The sequence below is a fragment of the Phaenicophaeus curvirostris genome, chromosome 18 (assembly GCF_032191515.1).
Source record: "Phaenicophaeus curvirostris isolate KB17595 chromosome 18, BPBGC_Pcur_1.0, whole genome shotgun sequence".
NCBI classification, from domain to species: domain Eukaryota; kingdom Metazoa; phylum Chordata; class Aves; order Cuculiformes; family Cuculidae; genus Phaenicophaeus; species Phaenicophaeus curvirostris.
In genome coordinates, this window is record NC_091409.1 from 5,564,034 (window position 1) to 5,581,270 (window position 17,237).

The 17,237-nt window shown below is 42.3% G+C and overlaps 1 protein-coding gene across 2 annotated transcripts in view; it reads left to right on the forward strand.

Moving 5' to 3' along the window:
• The window catches only part of CDH4 (cadherin 4), a 430,462-nt gene that overhangs the window by 334,243 nt on the left and 78,982 nt on the right, over positions 1-17,237 (forward strand). For both annotated transcript variants that reach the window (XM_069872039.1, XM_069872040.1), the window contains exon 6: positions 6,247-6,391. In XM_069872039.1, coding sequence (XP_069728140.1) covers positions 6,247-6,391 — 145 coding nt within the window. The remainder of the gene's footprint in view (positions 1-6,246; positions 6,392-17,237) is intronic.

The following is a 17,237-nucleotide window of genomic DNA, read 5'->3' on the forward strand; positions in this document are numbered from 1 at the left end:
GAAAATATGAAGAGAGGTTGTTTTGAAAAAGGAATGTTTGAGATACAATGTGTGTCATCTCAGTGCTGTTGATATTGTTTCGGCAGTGCCAGGTTATTATAACAGTGTAGTCAATAATACAATAAGCAACTTAATACTTTTGATGGAGCCACTGTGTTGTCTACGCTCAAACACTCTCAGTCAAAAACATATGATGAAAAGATTTCACCCTTCATAATAACAAATAATGTGCCCTCTAATAACGAACTTAACCTGTCAGTTACAGTGAATTCAGTAAGCTGAATTCTTACCTTGGTAAAGGTGATTGGATAAGTCTCCTTCGTACGTGCCACAGGATTTCAAGGCTTTTCTGTTCCTTATGGGAACCTTGAACTAGTGACATCGATACGTAAATAGGCATGTTCGCACTCTGAGGGATACGGGAAGATGTAGAGAGTGAATAACTGTTAAGTATGTTATGAGAGCTTATAGATAGGAGTAGTGAGTGACAGAAAATCTTTGTTAGTAGAACAGTAGAAGCTGACGGAGAACATTTTAAGTTGTGGCTGTAAAGAACCTTTACATCCTTCAGCCTCAGTAGCAACGGATTGATGATTCATTGACCCTTCCATTGTTTATTTAATAACCCTTTACAAAGCATTTGTAAATACACCATGAACAACACAATGACCCGGATGTGAGAGACTTAAAGTATGAATGGACTGCCCTTGAAACTGGAAAAAATTAGTCCGGCTTCCAGAAGGACAATACTGTCCATTGTCTTGGCTGTTGCAAGTTTCATAGAAGTCGGTGAATTTATGCCACTTCATGTAGCTGAGTCCCTATTTGAAAGGAAAGACAGACTTGGAACCAGACTTATACTGAGCACTGGAGAAGGTACACTGAGGTGTAGGCTTGGATTGGAACTGCAGAACCTGGCCATCTTTAAATTGGTTTTGACATCTGCTGTAGAGTTTTCTTTGTCTTAGATTAGCAGCTTAACTCTTCAGCTGGGGTAAAGGATGTCAGTTGAGCTGTAAGGCACCATCCCTGGCCCCTGGGCTTTTTTCCCAGTAGGACATGGGCTTCTTGTCCAATATGGGCTCGCTGCTCTTGCTGAAGATGGGTGCATTTATACAGCTTCAGATTTTCTGCAGCCCTAAACAGAATGAAGTCTTCTCAGCACCTCTACCACTGTCAAGTGTTGTCCTTGCTGCTTTCATTCCCAGGTAATCTAAAAACTAATTATAAAAAAAAAATAATTTGCAAGTGTTTGTGAGGCTACATATGAAGAGTTCTGTTTCATTAACTCCTGCATTTTCAACACATATTTTCTTATGCATAATTATCTGTATTGCTTCAGGACTACCATTTTTAAAGTAGTAGTGTTTTAACTCTCCCTGCATTTAGTAAGCCATTTGTCTGATGAAACCTACCTTTTTCCCTAAGGTGAAACAGATTTTTTTCTAATTAGATTGGGAGTTCTGTAGCAGAGCTTCGTCTCTTTTCAAGATCATTCTTCAACTTATAGGGAGGATCATTTTTGAGCCTGATGTATGCAGAGCTGTGTATGCCTCTGGGACTCGCGGTGTCTGCCCAGGTGCAGCGAGTGCTGGCATTCCTGTGTTAACCTCCCAGCACAACTGGCGGTGGCAGCGATCGCAAGTTCAGCTGTATTTTGGCCTCATCTGTTTTCTTGTCTGCGCTACAAACCAGAGTAGAAACTCTCCAGGGACCTTGCAGGGATCCCAGATGCAGAGTCAGCTGCAAATATGAGCAGAGAAAAATGAGAAGAGCTTTGCAGACGCTTAACCAATACCACATTGCGGTGCAGAACTGCACATGTTGCGCTGAGTGATGCTGTGGGAGCCGCTCCAGCATCTTCAGAGCCCGCGTCTGGGGACGCAGCCGTGGGGCACGCTCCCAGCACAAACACAAGCGCCTTCCCACATCTTGCTGCCGTCTCGCTACAGCAGCCGTGCGTCGTTGCAGCTCCCCTTGTAGTCCACCCTTAATGTTTATTGCATGCTAAATAAGTTTCAGCAGGTAGTAATATTTAATATGCATGAGTTCTCTTGGCCTTATTTAGCTGCGTTCCCAAAGTCCCGTTTGTACTGCTGACAGAATTAGTGACTCTGAATGTCTTTTCTGATCCAGACACCGGCTTCATATCAAGCTGCAGTTAGGCCTGGCAAGTACAAGGGATAGTAAATTGGCAGGTTAGTTTTCCAAGACATTTTCAAGCTCTGTTTTCGAAAGAGATCAACATAAACGTGTCAGTAAGTAGTCATTGCTTATGATACTCAAGTAATGTGCATTATGGGGAAACTTTGAAGCAAGTCCTAATCCAGTCCCAGACGCACGTGTCTGCCTTCAGCATCAGGCTGATGCAGCGCTGTCTGGGAAATAGCTGGAGCAGAACCAGAGGGTTACAGTCTGAGAAGTAGTTATTCAAAGTGTAAGGATACAAAAAGGTTTACTGGAAATAAAGGGATAAACAAGAGTTAATTCCAGTATTTTGAACCAAGTTCTAGTGAGTAATGCCAGCCATTTGTGTCGCAATGCACTAATTTGAACTTTTAATCACAATTAAGAGCACACAAATTAGGCGTGACATTGTATGCTTATTGCTTAAAGCCTCTGTCACTGATTGATAATGTATATTTGTATTAGTGGTATTAGAACATAAGTAATATTCATATTTAACACAATTCACTGTGTTGACTTTGACTAACTACCTTCAGATACCACCAGCCTCCAGCGTAATCAATAATCATGATACTGAATGATTTGTATGCCAACAGCTACATTTACACTGGAAACTGTCAGTAGGAAAACCTCAGAGACCGGTGGTAGCTGCTGCTGAATGTGATAGCAATGATTGTCCTACTTTTAAACAATATTTGTTAAAGAATATCGAGTCAGCTCCGTGGCTGGTGGTGCAGCAGCAATACACTAGCTAGAGGTTAGCCGGCTACCTGTATTAATTTTTCAGAGTCCTCTGCAAGGTATTTCATTTCGTATTATTTATTCTTCCTCTACTCCTGTCATGTTCTCCCTCCTGGGGACAGTGTAAATATTTCAAACCAACATTATAAATGTTTCTTAACGGTGTCTCCAGCTATCCACCAGCTTCCATTTGAATATGTATGCATGACCTGCGTCTGGCATGTGTCCCGTGGTCCAGGTTGTGCTCAGTGATGGTTTTCTCAGCTCTAAATGAAGCGTATGTCTAATGGGGCACAGCCATCACCTTTAGTGCCTTGCCCAGTGCCGTAGAGCACTTGCATGCATCTGCTTTTTGTCCCGTTTGTCACTGTATCACCAAAACATCCACGTGGTCGCAGGTGGGAGCAGATGACAGCTGGAGCTGCAGAGCACCGCATCGGACTCAAACTGCGCCTCACACAAATGAGCCCTGTCTCATCGTCTGAACAACAACTCCAGAACAAAGTGTGTTGTCCACCTTGAGGATGCCTAATTAATACAAAGAGTAGGGCAGGAAGATACGGGAGAAGCTTCATTAAGGAAAGGAAATGTAGTCTGATCTGCCGTGGAGATACAACTAGTTTCCCAGCGGATAGATTGCCTCACTGGGGTCCTTCCTTTCCTCCCTCCACTGGGAATGGTCTCTAATTAGGAAGAACTCCCTTGGAGCTGAGTTTAGATTCAGCCTGCTGACTCAAGCCTCTCTCCTCCCTCTGCTGCAGTTGGCACTGACCACACAGGAGCAACGTGTTGTGAAGGGATGCAGAGGTGTTAGAAAATTGTTAAAAGAATATGAATAGGCAAAATCCATGCAAGAAATTCCAAGAAGAACAAAGAAGACGGTGTCGCTGAAGTCAGGCAAAGAAGGAGCAGAAGAGAGAAGAGGGGTGTGCAGAGAGGGCAACAGGATCAACTGCATTGGAGGGCAGAAGAGCAGCTACAAACACCAGCACAAAATTCAGCATGTAAAGGTGCAGGGTGCTCTGCACTGGGCTTGGGAAGCGGGTGCCATCCTTCTGGCTGCCTAAAAGCCATTAAGTCGGGGCACCAGAGCCAACTCCAGTGCCCATGTCCCCAGGCACTGTCCTCCCTCCCATAACTCAGCTCAGGTGCTGGTGCCGAGCTCAGAGGAGAGGTGACACTCGTGCGTGGCACGGCAGGTTTGATGAGATTCCTGCAGTCTTGCTTATTGAATCTTTTTTTCCTTGAGTGCAGGCAGTGACACGCGTTCATGGGTACATCTGCTCAGGGAGTGCAACAAGCAGATAGATGTGCATTGCTGAGAAATCCTTTACTCCTGGAGATTTCAAACAAAAGCTATCAAATGTAATTAAAAATTTGCAGGGGGAGAGTCAGATCTGAGGGGGAAGATACCAGCTTTGCTCTCTGCTTTATCTCTGAATGGAACCATTTCCGCTGCTGGAAATGCAGCAAGAGAGAGCCCAGTGCTGCCTCAGTTTGAAGATAATAACTTTAATTTTAGCTCTGAATTACTTTTTTTCAAAGACAGTCTGACCTCTGACTGGTAAAGTTATTGAATTGCTGTATCTGACATGATGAAGGATAGCTCAACAGGTGGGAGTCAAAGCAGTTTCTATGCAGGCAAGAAATGCAGATATTAAGAGCGTTACAAGTCGTGAAATACAAATGGTACATCCTGTATTGAAAACGAAGCTGGACTTCTTGAGTCTTTAAAGAGAAAGTACTGCTTAACTTCCTTTAAAAAAAAAAAAAAGTTTTTATCGCAGCTCATTTCACGTGGCAGTTCGTTCTCTTTGCTTGATTAAATGTTAATCCAGCTCATCCTAATAGCGTGCGGTTTCTTTTGTTAAGCCCTGGTCTTCTGAACACCGTACATGGAGGAGAATGTTGCATCAATCACAGCACAGCGAGAGCAAAAGATGGAAACCAGTGCTAATGCAATTAGCACATTTATTTGTCATGCATCAGAGGAGCTGGAGACCTCCTTGGCACAGGAGCTCCGACTCCTGGCAGCAGCCCAATGGCCCAGGGATCTGGGAGGGACCAGAGGCCTCGATCCCTCTGACGACACGAGCTGCCGTGTCCCTCAGCCCCGTTCTCCCAGCCAGCCCTTGCACCAAGCTGATGTCTTCGGAAGCCTTCGTTCTTCATCCCGCCAGCCTTGTGGGATGTCACACAGCTGCACTCAGCGCCGTCCCCGATTGTCACGGCGATCTGGAGGTTCAGGGATGCTCACAGGTGCTGAAATGAAGAGGGATGGCAAACACAATCTGCAGTGCTCATGCCCAGGTGATGCCTCTCTGCTGCCCAGCTATCGTCAGGGGCCGTGCAGCCCTTTCCTCGCTTGTCTGCTTTTTCCGAAGCCGACATCGGCAGTTCCATTCAGCGCACACACCATTTAGAGTAGCCATCTGTTCCCTTTAATGAGAAAGCTATCCATTTTTTTCACCTGATTACTGATTGTTCCAGACTATTGTTGATTGCTTTGTTTTATTAATTACTCATTTTGACATGCTGTATCTGTCCCTTTTGTTCAGAAAGCAGATGCTCTTGTTTTTGAGCATTATTGCTGATGGTTATTGCTAATAAGATAAAGCTGCAGTTCCAGTTTAACTGAAGACTTAACACCGTGGCTCCAGTTATTGTAATGCTTCGTTCCTGGATATTTTAGTTAAGAAATATTTAAGATATTTCATTCCTAGTGCCACAAGGGCTCCCATTATTTGAAGGAAAGGGACTGGGTTTTATGTCTTTGGTACACAGAGCGATGGGGTCGGTAGCTACTGCTGTTCCTAGAGACAATGATTAATCAAAGAATAAACAATTCTGATGATGTTCTGAAACCTCTTCACTTATTAATCCCTGATATTGTGGGTATGAAAGGCTGCAGGTTCCCATAAGAAACCTCTCACATCAAACTCATTTCCTCCCTGTGTTTGGAACTGAGCAATATTTGCTTTTCAGATTGTCAGATGAGGTTCAACACATCTTAAAAATTAAAATATAGTGGTCTGTTAGAAGTGAAGGAGGTGGCATCACTACACCAGAGTTAAAGTTTTTCCACTGACAATTGCTATTTTAAAATAATGTTTCAGTATTATGTTAAGCCTTCAGAAACTGTCTCTGTGTATAGTCTACATAGAAGCCACATTGGGGCCTTCTGCTGGAGTTAGATACCCTCTTAGTTCAATTTTGAGAAGGTATTTATGAGGTGAAGTCAATTCCTACAAAACATGGTCTCTCATTCTGCAACAAATCCAATTGCTGATATTATGCTTTCATTGTGCTTATTCCCAGCTCCGGGCTCATGCAGTGGATATGAATGGAAACAAGGTGGAGAATCCTATTGACCTTTACATCTATGTGATTGATATGAATGACAACAGACCGGAGTTTATAAACCAAGTCTATAATGGCTCTGTTGATGAAGGCTCTAAACCAGGTACAGTTGAAAAAAAGTCTTAATGTTATCACCAGCTTTCAAACGTTAATCTGACGTGGTGACTTTGCCTCCTCTTAAAATTGAGGGAATATAGGAGGGGTTTGCTGTTGCTGGCTCTTTGTTGAAGACTGAGGGAGGTGAGAACAATATGCTGGCATCTCTTTCTCTGGATACAGAGAAAGTGCAGACTTGGGTTAGAGAGAATCTGAATCCTGGTAGTCGCTTCCTAGAGGTGGAATTTGCAAAAGCAGTAGTTTTGTAGGGTAATTGCATGTGTACAGGGCTGTTAATAACTGCAGAGGTCTGAAAGCAAACCCAGCAGTGGCCTCTAAGTGACCCTGTGCCTGAAATGCTGAATATCTGCCTCCTTGGTATTTAATTCAGCCATTTGCAAACTCAATATTTGGCACCCAGTCAGGCTCCAAGTGGATCCATGTCCCAGGGTGCGAAGGAAACACTTTCTTATTGGGGCCTGATGCACACCTACTGATGTGGAAATATTCCCACTGAAATTGCCGGTTCGTCTTCCATCCCCATGGACTTGTCTTACAGAGGGTGGAACAGGGGAAAAAACTGAAGTAGAATTTCAAAAAATTCATGGGTGAAAGATTAGCGAGGGTGTAAACTGTACACGAAATACAAGTGATGACTTTTATGTGAACTTATTGGGGAAAAAAAACATTTATGAGGGTCTTTAACATTTTCTTTTCAACTATATCATTGATTTGTTATTTTAAGTGCAGTGTAACCCTGCAGTTTCCAATACAGGGCTGGTTTAGCTTATTGCTGAGCATTATTAAGAGTAGCGTACTTATTCTTTAAACAGAAATTATACTGTGAAAAACGTCACCAGTGTGCTTGTGCATCTCCTGAAATTGGAGGGAGAATTTTCCAAGACAGATTTTATGCTCAGTTGTTTGCTGGCTGAGGGGTTAAATACCACGTGACTTTGTTTTGTGTCAGCAAACATTTATCACGGCTTCTCCGCTGCCTGAGGTGTCATCAGAAAGTCTCCGGTGGCCACTATTTTTAACAAGGTGATTCGCAGTCGTGATTGATTGTCCTTCAGCACTGTGAGAAATGGGCTGCTGTGGTGACACACGGTGGGGATGGAACGTGACATTATTTTTGAGGAAAGAATAGGTACAGCTTTCTTCCTGGTCTGCTTTGAGTGGTGACATAGCAGCTGCAAAGCACTGATCCCGGTCCTGCTCAGCAGAAGGGACACAAGAAGTCCCTGAGATGAGGGCTCTAGTGACATCTTCCCACAGGATGTTCTGACTCACGTTTGAAGGCCACTTTGGGGAATGTCAGGGTTTGAAGATTGATACAACATTTCCGTAGCACATCAAATTTCTTACATCTTATTCTAGGACAGATCAATATTCAAAGTGTTCCCAAATGTTTTAACTAGCTCTGCTCATTTATGTGAAAGAAGCAGTAAATTGCATCCTCTTCTTGTCTGAAATCCAGATAAGCCTTTGAGCTATTAATCACAATAGGATAAGTTTGCCTATAGAATACTTCTGCCTCTGCTTCTACCAGTGATTTTTGATATTCTGAATCCCAGGCTGGAGTGCTTGCCTTTAAGGCAAGTAGGTAGAAAGCAATCTGGTTTTATTCAAAAGCAATTACATTTGTCTTTGATGTATTTGGGATGGGTTTTTTCCCCTCTTTCCTATTTAATCGGTATTCTTTCAAAGGTTTATATTAGTATTGAATTTCTGTTCTTTGCTTCTGTAGACCCTCCTGGGAACTTGGATATCTAAGGCCCTCATTCCACGAACTTGGCAATAAACATGATGATGTTGTCTTTGCGAATGTGGTAGAGAGGTCATAGATTTACTGTGGATGTCTGAGTGCTCCCTGTTTACCTCAAAAGTTGCATATCCCTATTTTGTGTAGAGACAAATCTGAACAGTGTATTTAGCTAAGAGCAGATCTTGCAGAGATTTGGAAACTTTTTTATAGTTGAAGGTGCTTCGGGATATTTTAACAACCAAGGAGGTACCACATCAGCCTTTGCAAGAGCAAAAAATACATGAGCAGAATTCCTGATTCTTTGTGGGAATGGTCAACAAATGAAAGATATTGCTTATTCTTGGAGGTAACAGCAAAATGTCTTCAGTATTGATTCAACAATAAGTTATATATGTATCTATAAATATACATATGCATATGTGTGTATATCCATGTATAAAGTGCAGATTTGCTTCAAGCAAACCAAAAAAATCTTATCATGTTACAGGAGCTCAGCATTCATTTCCACTCTTCATTGCTGCTGAACTGTGGCTGAGGACTGAAAATGCTTCCCTGGATATCCTGTACAATTGTTATTTCTCACATCTTCCATATGCCCATTTATAATGGCTGTGATTAAAAATGCAGTATTACTCAATTACCACAGTACCTGCAACGTTCTTCATAATTCTGCGCACCTCTTGTGAGAAAAGTAGCTCGAGAATTAGAGTATCGCGAATAAATGCTGACTCTGAGGGCAGCTAGTGTGAGCAGCCAGTGACTGTTTGAATTCAGTAGGAATTTTGCCTGGATTTAAAAAAAAAACCAAAAACTGACATATGGAGCTCAAGCTCTACCCATGAAAATTTTGCAGAGGAAGACTGTCAAGAATATGCTGTCGAGCACAGACTGAGCAGGGCACGGTGACCTTGAGCTGCAGGGGAAGCCCCTGTAAGGCTTTTGCGGGATCGATAGAGCAGATCCCATTCAAAGTAAACAGGAAAGGGCTCTGCGGTGCTGCCACAGCAAACCCCAGGGCGTGGGGCAAAGCATCCAGCGAGCAGGCAGGGCTTTGCGTCCGGAGGGTAGCCTGGTCCCCGCTTCACAGCCAGGATGCAGCGAGCTGGAGGAGAGCGCTGTGCCCCATCTCTGACCCTGTAGGGCAGCTGCCAGGGGATGGAGGGAGGCCAAGTAAGATGTGACCTACTGAGTGTAGCGAATAACCCAAAAGGAGGTGGAGTGAGACAGCAAAAATGCTGGAAGGATGCATACTCTAACCTGCAGCATGCTGTGATGCTGCTGGGCGCTTAGCCTTCCCTGGAAGAGGTGAGTTTGCTTTAGTTTAAAATACAAATATCCTTCAAAGGGGATTGTCTTAGAGCTGGAAGAATTGGCAGCAATGTGAAGAGACTCATTAGAGACAGTCTGGTGGTGTTTAAGTGGAGGGGCTTCCCAGACTGCCGAGCAAGCAGACTGTCTAGGTTTCCAAGGAGTGTGCTCTCTGCGGTGTGCAAGTCACCTTGAAGCAACCCTTGACAGGAATAGAAAAGAAATCATCAAGTATTATTAATTATAATAGGTTGTTGTTGCTGGTTCAGATTATAATAACTTAATTGAAATAGTGTCTTGTGCTGTAGCGTAGTGTTCTTGAAATCAGGAGCTTGTTCTTGTGGAGTAAAGCTCTCTGTAGTGTGAACACGTGTGTCACAGCTGGGCCCCTTTACATTCTTAAATGTGTGCTGGCTCTTAAACTGATTTGCATTTCTTTTTCCTTTTCTGGTGCTCTCTGGAAAACATTTTAATGCATTTTTAGTTTATCTAGCCTAAGGTCATGCAGATGGACAATTTAAATGTGTAAACACAGGCCCTTCCAGAATTGCGGAACAGGCATAGTGATGCAAGATTTTGTTTTCTACAGAACCGTCCATGAGTTTTGATTTAACATGCCACTGTTTGAAAATGTATCTTAAAAGACCGTGTTTTACTCATATTGAATAATGTTCTGCCTCTTTGAACTTTGCCTCTATATGAAGAACACAGCCAAGTTTTAAAAATGCAGCTGCAAGCTGAAGCTGAAATTCCCCTGGTCCCTCTGGCAGCCTTAATCAGCAAAGTTCTCCTGGAGCTGCAGAAGTTGCCTTTCAAGCGCTGATAAAGCGGGATGGCTTGCACAGCTTCGCTGCCCAACGTTGCCTGCCCTGCGAGGATTCTGCTGCCCTTTCAAAACCCACGTGTGAGCTGCGCCACGCAAGCTCCGCTGCCCTTACAGCTGAAGGCAACCAGGGTTGGGGTGTTTTTCTCCCCTCTGCACAACAGCAATTACTGCTTGTCAATCCCTGCGCTCGTACCACTGGGCTTGCAGCATCCCAGGGGGGTCCTCAGGGACTGCTGTTTCAGAAGAAATTCCACAGCTTCCAAAAAACGTCGCTCAATAAGATAGAATGAAAATGCTTAAATGTAAAAGAAAAAAAAAAGGAATTGAATCACAAAACAAAAAATGTGATGGAGAAAGATTATTTTGGTGACTGCAGAAGCTTAGTTTTGCTGTAACCACCACAAAATGTACCTTACGGTAGGATGTGGATGTCTTAGTTCACTGAGGCGTTCAGTTCTGAAAAGGTCAATGTGAAATGCTCCGCGGTGACTCGAGTGCTTTGCTCTGGGTTGTATCTATTTTGTTTTAACAGAAAGATCGTCAAAAATTAACACATCTCTCCAAAACAATTTGTTCCTGTCAGACTGGCCTTTTCCATTCCCATTCATCCTTTCTGGTTCACTAACTCTCTGGATACATCTTGGTCCCTTTCAAGTCAATAGCAAAAGTCCAAGTGGCTTCTTTTAACCAGGGGTTTAATCCAGCTCCTCCTTTCTCGCAGTGTTGTGTAGGATAGTTTACTGCTGCCGTCCTCTCTGGGAGTGGTATTAGAAAGTGCTAAGTATGGACAGTCCTCCAAAATAAAGGAATATTAGTATTTCTTACATGAGAAATGTTGTAATTTAAAATTTCCCCGTCTCCTCCTGATTTCACGGAACTGTGATACAATAATTGTTGATAGCGTGCCACAAGAAAAATGAAATAGCTGGGAGCCAAATCTATATGTGGCAAATTGAGTTAAAGGAATCTCATAAAAATAAGCAGTATATAAAAAACCCAAGGATTTTAAAAGCCGATTATTCTACTAGTGTCCCAGTTTGTTTATTTTATTTCTATGCCAGCAGAGATTCCCTCAGAGATTAACACCATGGACTAATGCACAGATGGGGCCAGAAACTTGAAAGTCATCTGAATATTAAGAATTTAAATCTTTAGCCTCAGTGATTTGAACAGAAAGCCAATTATGAGGCTGAATTAGTTTTCAAATTAAACTGCAATTTAAGGCTTGTGAAATTAATCTTTTAAGGCATATAGTTGCATTTTTATATATATTATAGTCATGTGGAGATGTGGATTCTGCATTTCTGGCTTGTTCCTCTTTTCCAACCTGAGAGTACAGTTCATAGAGTGATGCCCAATGTCCTGCAGGTTGTTCTTTCAGTGAAGGAACAGGGCAAGTGTTGCCTGGTCGCAGGGGAGGAAACAAAAGCAGCAACGCCTGAGATCTGAAGAAAAGATGCTTCACTTTTTAACATGAATGGGACAACGAGGGAAAACCCTTTTTTTCATTACAAACCAAAATGCTGTAGTGCTGCTTTTAATTAAAACATTTAATATTCTTTTACCAGCTTGGAAGTAGGTTGATCGTAGTACTCTTTATTTAGGAAGGCCCTAATTCAACAGAGCGTTTGAACGGGTTCATGGGCCTGGGCTGACTCGGCTGCTGGTGGGAACGTGGCACTGGGATGCCGAGGTGTGAGCCAGGGGCCCGTTCCAGCTGATAGCGCGAGGAGCTAGAAACAATGCAAATGATGTATGTTTCAGAGAGATCTTGCAAAGGTAAAATCTTCAAGAGCGAGTGTAGGTCTCAACAGAATAGATCCCAGTCATCTCAGAGCTTTTCAGCCCACAGCATTATTTCTGGGTTCATCCCAAGCTGAGATATGTGCATCACTGCAGTGCCATCTTCTGCAGCTTGGGTAGGTGCTACTCTTGCCCTTGCACTTTATATGCTATTAAAGTGGCTTTGTCCAGCCTGACTCTGGTCTCTTACACAATACACGCAGACTTAGGACACACAATATTCTTTTTTAAGTTCTTTTGCTCAGCCAAGCACAATTTTAAGATAAGAAATTGCTTTTCTGCAAACACATGTGCTAGTGCTTTCCATTTTGTTTCGAGGTGAGTGGTTATGAAATCTGTGCTCTTAATTTCCTTCTCAGAAGAATTCGGTCCCAAGAGCAGGGAAGTAAATTATAGGACTGTAGGTGAGAAAAAATGCAAATCCCCAGGCTGATGGATGTTCCCTTCAGAAAAAAAAAAAGGCCAAGTTGATATAAAGAAAAAAAAGTGGAAATAGTGTTCTGAGACCACTCTAGAAGGGTGGCGACACTGCGATAGTCCACTCTCTGACTCCTTTTAGTGAGTAGTTACAAATTATATGGTATAATGGATATTATAGCTATTATATTATGTTATGTAACTTCATATTATATTCTCAAAATTCAAGGATTAGATTCAAGCCTTGTGGAAGGCGTGTGAAGTCTCAGGTTCTGTGCTGCCGTGTCGGCACGATTTTGCTAGCTGTGTTTGCCTTCAGGTAAGCTCGAACCCTCACCGTACTTTTAAGCACACTTTGGTGATAGTGTTTGGGATATCTTGTCCTAAGTCACCCTTTCTCCATTTTTTGAACCTGCCTCTGGGAATCAAGAGGAATCATCTGCAATAACTCAGCCAAGCTGAGGCTTGCGATTTATTCGGTCAGAATTATTTCTCAGAGTCTGAATGTGGTTTTGCCCATCTTGGAGTTTTACCTTTGTTATATTTTGTTGGTTCCTGGGGTCTTGGAAGGCTGCAGGCTGGCTGCGCCCATCTGCTTGCTGTATCCAGTATGTCCGTTCATTTTCTCTCTGGAGATATTTGTTTCATTTTTAACAGTAAGAAGGAATTACTTCAGTTCCGGGTGGCAGCAGCCTCTTCAACTTGCTCAGTCATCTCTCCAGACCCGCTTGCTCTATTCTCATTAGATTGGCTCTTGCCTTGTTTGAGGCTGAGAATCTGATGTCTCCACTAATTAGGAAGTGGCATCCTTTATGAATTAGGTTAGCTGCTTGAAAGGTCAAAATTTGCCAATGATTACAAAAATAATGGGAAAGATAATAACCGTAGCTATCAGTTATGACTGAAGGAGTATCATTCAGAAGGGAAGTGCTGTTTCTATTCAGTTTTCTATCTGGAGCATGTGGGATGCAGTTAAATTGTAACTTGGTTTTCACATCTTTGCTTTTCCACCGTGCTTTCAGTTCCTGAGACCTTGTTGCAATGAATAAAATCACTTAGAGGGTGAAGTGTTCTGTTGTGAGTAGGGGCAGGAGGTTCCTGTCCCCTGTGGGTAAGAAAACTGATACCAGGAAGCTCTTCTGAATTGAAAATTTTATTTTTAGGAGATGTTGTAAATTTTACACCGCTTTTCAGTATTTAATCTTCCTATCAACAATTACTGCCTCTTATCTATCTAGCATCGGATGCAGAGTATTCACTAAGTGAGCTTTCCAATTTGGAAAAAACAAATTAGGAGGAAAGGGAGGTTTCCATTAGTACAAAGCCATTATTAACTTGGGTTAATGAAGATCTAATGTAATACAGCCATCACCACATGTCTGCACATAATGATTCAATCCTTTTCTATGGGGGAATGATTAAATTAAGTATCTTGTAGGTCAAAATTAGACTGAGAAGGTTAACCAACCTTTAATGATTCTGCAACCATTTACCAGCCGTTAAAAAACAAACTGTAAGATAAAGCTGAGTAAAGAATTGGCGTTATCGGTAAAAACTGGATGAAGTTTTAGCTTTTTCTCTTTATATCACATGAATAGACAGAGAAGATTGAGTATTTTTATAGTGATATGTGGTATAAAGGGCAAAGTGAAAGGTGGTTTTATTTTTTTTTTAATTTGGATTCCTGATAAGTGCCCATTAGCTCTTTCTTTTAACATGCATTAAATCTAACTAATGGATATCAAACCAGCTTAGAAAAATGGCAATTATAAAGCAATTGTAACAAAGTCTTTGGGAGCACAATTGTGCTAAGATATTGTTTGTACGCCATAAAACTGTGAAGGCTCAATCTTTACAGAGAAATGAAGATGCATAGATGGGAGAGCAGAGATTGCAGACAATGTGGTGTGAATTATCAGTCCTTAGCTTGCTTTGGGACCATCTGAGCTAGAAAGAATTAAGTGGATTCTCAGATTCCAGAGTGATTTGGGAGAAACATTTGTTTACAACTGTGTGCTTATCTGCTTGGACAAACACAGGGCAGCTATCTTTCTTGTTTTGCTTCTTTTTTACTTAACGTGTATAGATCAAATGAGATATAGTGAACCTAACAAAATCTTTTTGCTGCCTTTTACAAGCAGATGCCATTAATTTTAAAATTGATAAACAAAACTGAATATACAGTTAAAAGTTATCTCCCTTTGCTTCCATCGCCTCGGATTCTGTAAGGTTTTAGTTTGCCTATCTTGTAGAAGGCTTAATTGTTCTAATGGGAATGCTTTCCATAAGGGTTGCTTTCAAGCACCTCTCTTGTATTTCATCCATTGTTAGACTGAAACAAAAATATCTCATTTGACAAAATACAGTCACAGAGATTATGGTCTCTAGGAAACAAAAGAGAAAGAATTGTGAATGTGCAGGTTCTTGGGGTCTTGCCGTCTCTTGATAGATCTCCTTCGTCATGCCGTACATTAATTTTAACTCAGGTGATATATGAACTTGGCACATTAGTTAATGAAAGCTAATGCACAGTAATCTTGTCATCACTAGCTGTGCATGATAATTCAATCTGCTTCTCGGAAGAGCTGTTCAACGTGCAACAAATTTGATTTAATATTGACATGATGTACTAGGTTAGGTATTTTATTTAACTTACCGTGTGCCTGATTTGATGAGAAATGTTTTTCTTTCAACAGGTTATCTACCTGAGTTAGTAGGTGTGTAGTTTAATACAGTTACATCAAACACCGTCTGGACTGAGTATTCGTTATGTGATACACTGCGCAGGCTGGGGCAAATTCCCAACTTTCAGCACCACGTGCATTCATTTAATGTTGTCAGCAGGATTGAGAGCAGGCCCTTCAGAGCAGAAAAATAAAGCTAATGCTTCTCTCACACACTGGAAGCATAAAGTCCCTCTTGCCCCATTTATATACCTCTCATGTAGCTCCATCACCACTGGCAAGGTCTGACCCAGAAGTGGGAGAGTGCGGCAGGGGGATCCTCAGTGTGACTTGGAGGAGTTTCCCCAGTGCTTCTGGTCTGTGGTTACTGCTACCAGTCTCAGCCTGGGAAGGGCACAGGGATTTAAAGCTGCTGTGATTAATACTCTGATTTCTACAAAACACATACATGCATCCTGTGGGCCAGACTGGGCAATCTGTACTTGTTCACTTAAACCCTAACGATACCCACCTCAGTCCTCAAGCATGTAAGCAATGTGCAGGCTGCCACTGTATATTTGCCTAATTTGTGTAGTAATAGGGATTGGATATGGGGATGGATTTCCCTTATTTTTATATGAAGTATACGAATATATATCCCCATGCATAGGACATAGAAACAAGACATTATTTACTTTTATAGCAGGTAAATCATCACGACACAGCTTAGTATAGTGGAAGACTTTATACAGCACCCAGAAGGTGTTAGGCACGGTAGCAGTATATATCCACATCACTCTGTTGAATACTCTTGTGCACAGATATACGTTTATGTCATTCACTGCAACACACAGGTATCTAAAGGATAAACTTTGCTTAAAAACAGATTAGAAGTACAGAATACTGAGTGGAATATAGACGGTGATGTAGGTTACACCAGCTGGGAGAAGTCCTTGGAAGTGGTACCCTCAGCATGGGTAACAGGAGATGCTGTCACACTCTTACTCTTGGGTCAACAATGCCAGGTGGGAAATGTCTGTGCATAGGAATGGGAATGGACATATCGGCCACCATCCAAACTGCAGAGAGGAAGAAGTAATTTGCAGGCGGCTTGCAGCAGACTGTGGTCAGACAGGCAGCCCCAGGGAGCAGCGGAGAGCCAGGGAAGGAAGCAGCTGCTGCAATTCCATCATGTGCTGCAGAGAGCTGCAGCCACACAGGGCCCTTTGCAGAGGATGCTTTATTAAGTTACAAGTTAGTAATTAATGCCAAGTTCCTCTCTGTGGTTGGGTTTGGTAGTCAAAATTAAAGATATGAGATAGGGAGCAGATTGCCTTTTGAAATACAGCTCCCCAGTGCTCATTTCATGACTTTACAGATGTTTGTCTAGCCCCATCTCCCTTTATGGGGATGTAGGTCAAACACTGTTGAAACAGTCCTTCTTGCTAGAGCAGATGTGTTCAGTCCAACCTGCATTGCAGAAAAGAGGCAAAAAGATCAGGGAAAGAGTGAAGGAGACCTGCTGTACCCTCCATCCACAGTACAGCTGTGTCAGCTCACCCCATGTCCACCCCAGCTACAGCCTGTTGGGTTTCCCTGCCAAGCTGGGAACCCACCATCTCTCACATGTCCTGGTTTATTTTGGAAACCACAGTATGGTCTGAGAGGTCCCAGATGAGGAGGGGCCAGAACTGCAGGGTGCTCTTGTCTGACCTTAGTAGCCCAAATAACTTCCCCTTCCGAGTTGTTTCTTGCTCTAGAAGTGAATCACAAAATAACACCTGTTTTTTCAAATATGTTGTAAGACACTGCATGTGTCCTAAAATAGATTCTGTTTTCCTCTTACACTTCTGTTTTCATTAGCCCCAGGTTTTGACATTCTGTTCAGAGATATTTTCAGTATAGAATGCATTAAGATAACATAAGTTCCAAATCAAACATCTCATTCAGCACAATTCCTATTTAAATTTCTCCTGTACGTTTCCCCTGTACTTATCTGAGGGTTGGCTTCTTTATTTGTATCAGTTGTCTCATGATAACTGGTTTTGCAAAGTAGGGAAGAAAGAAT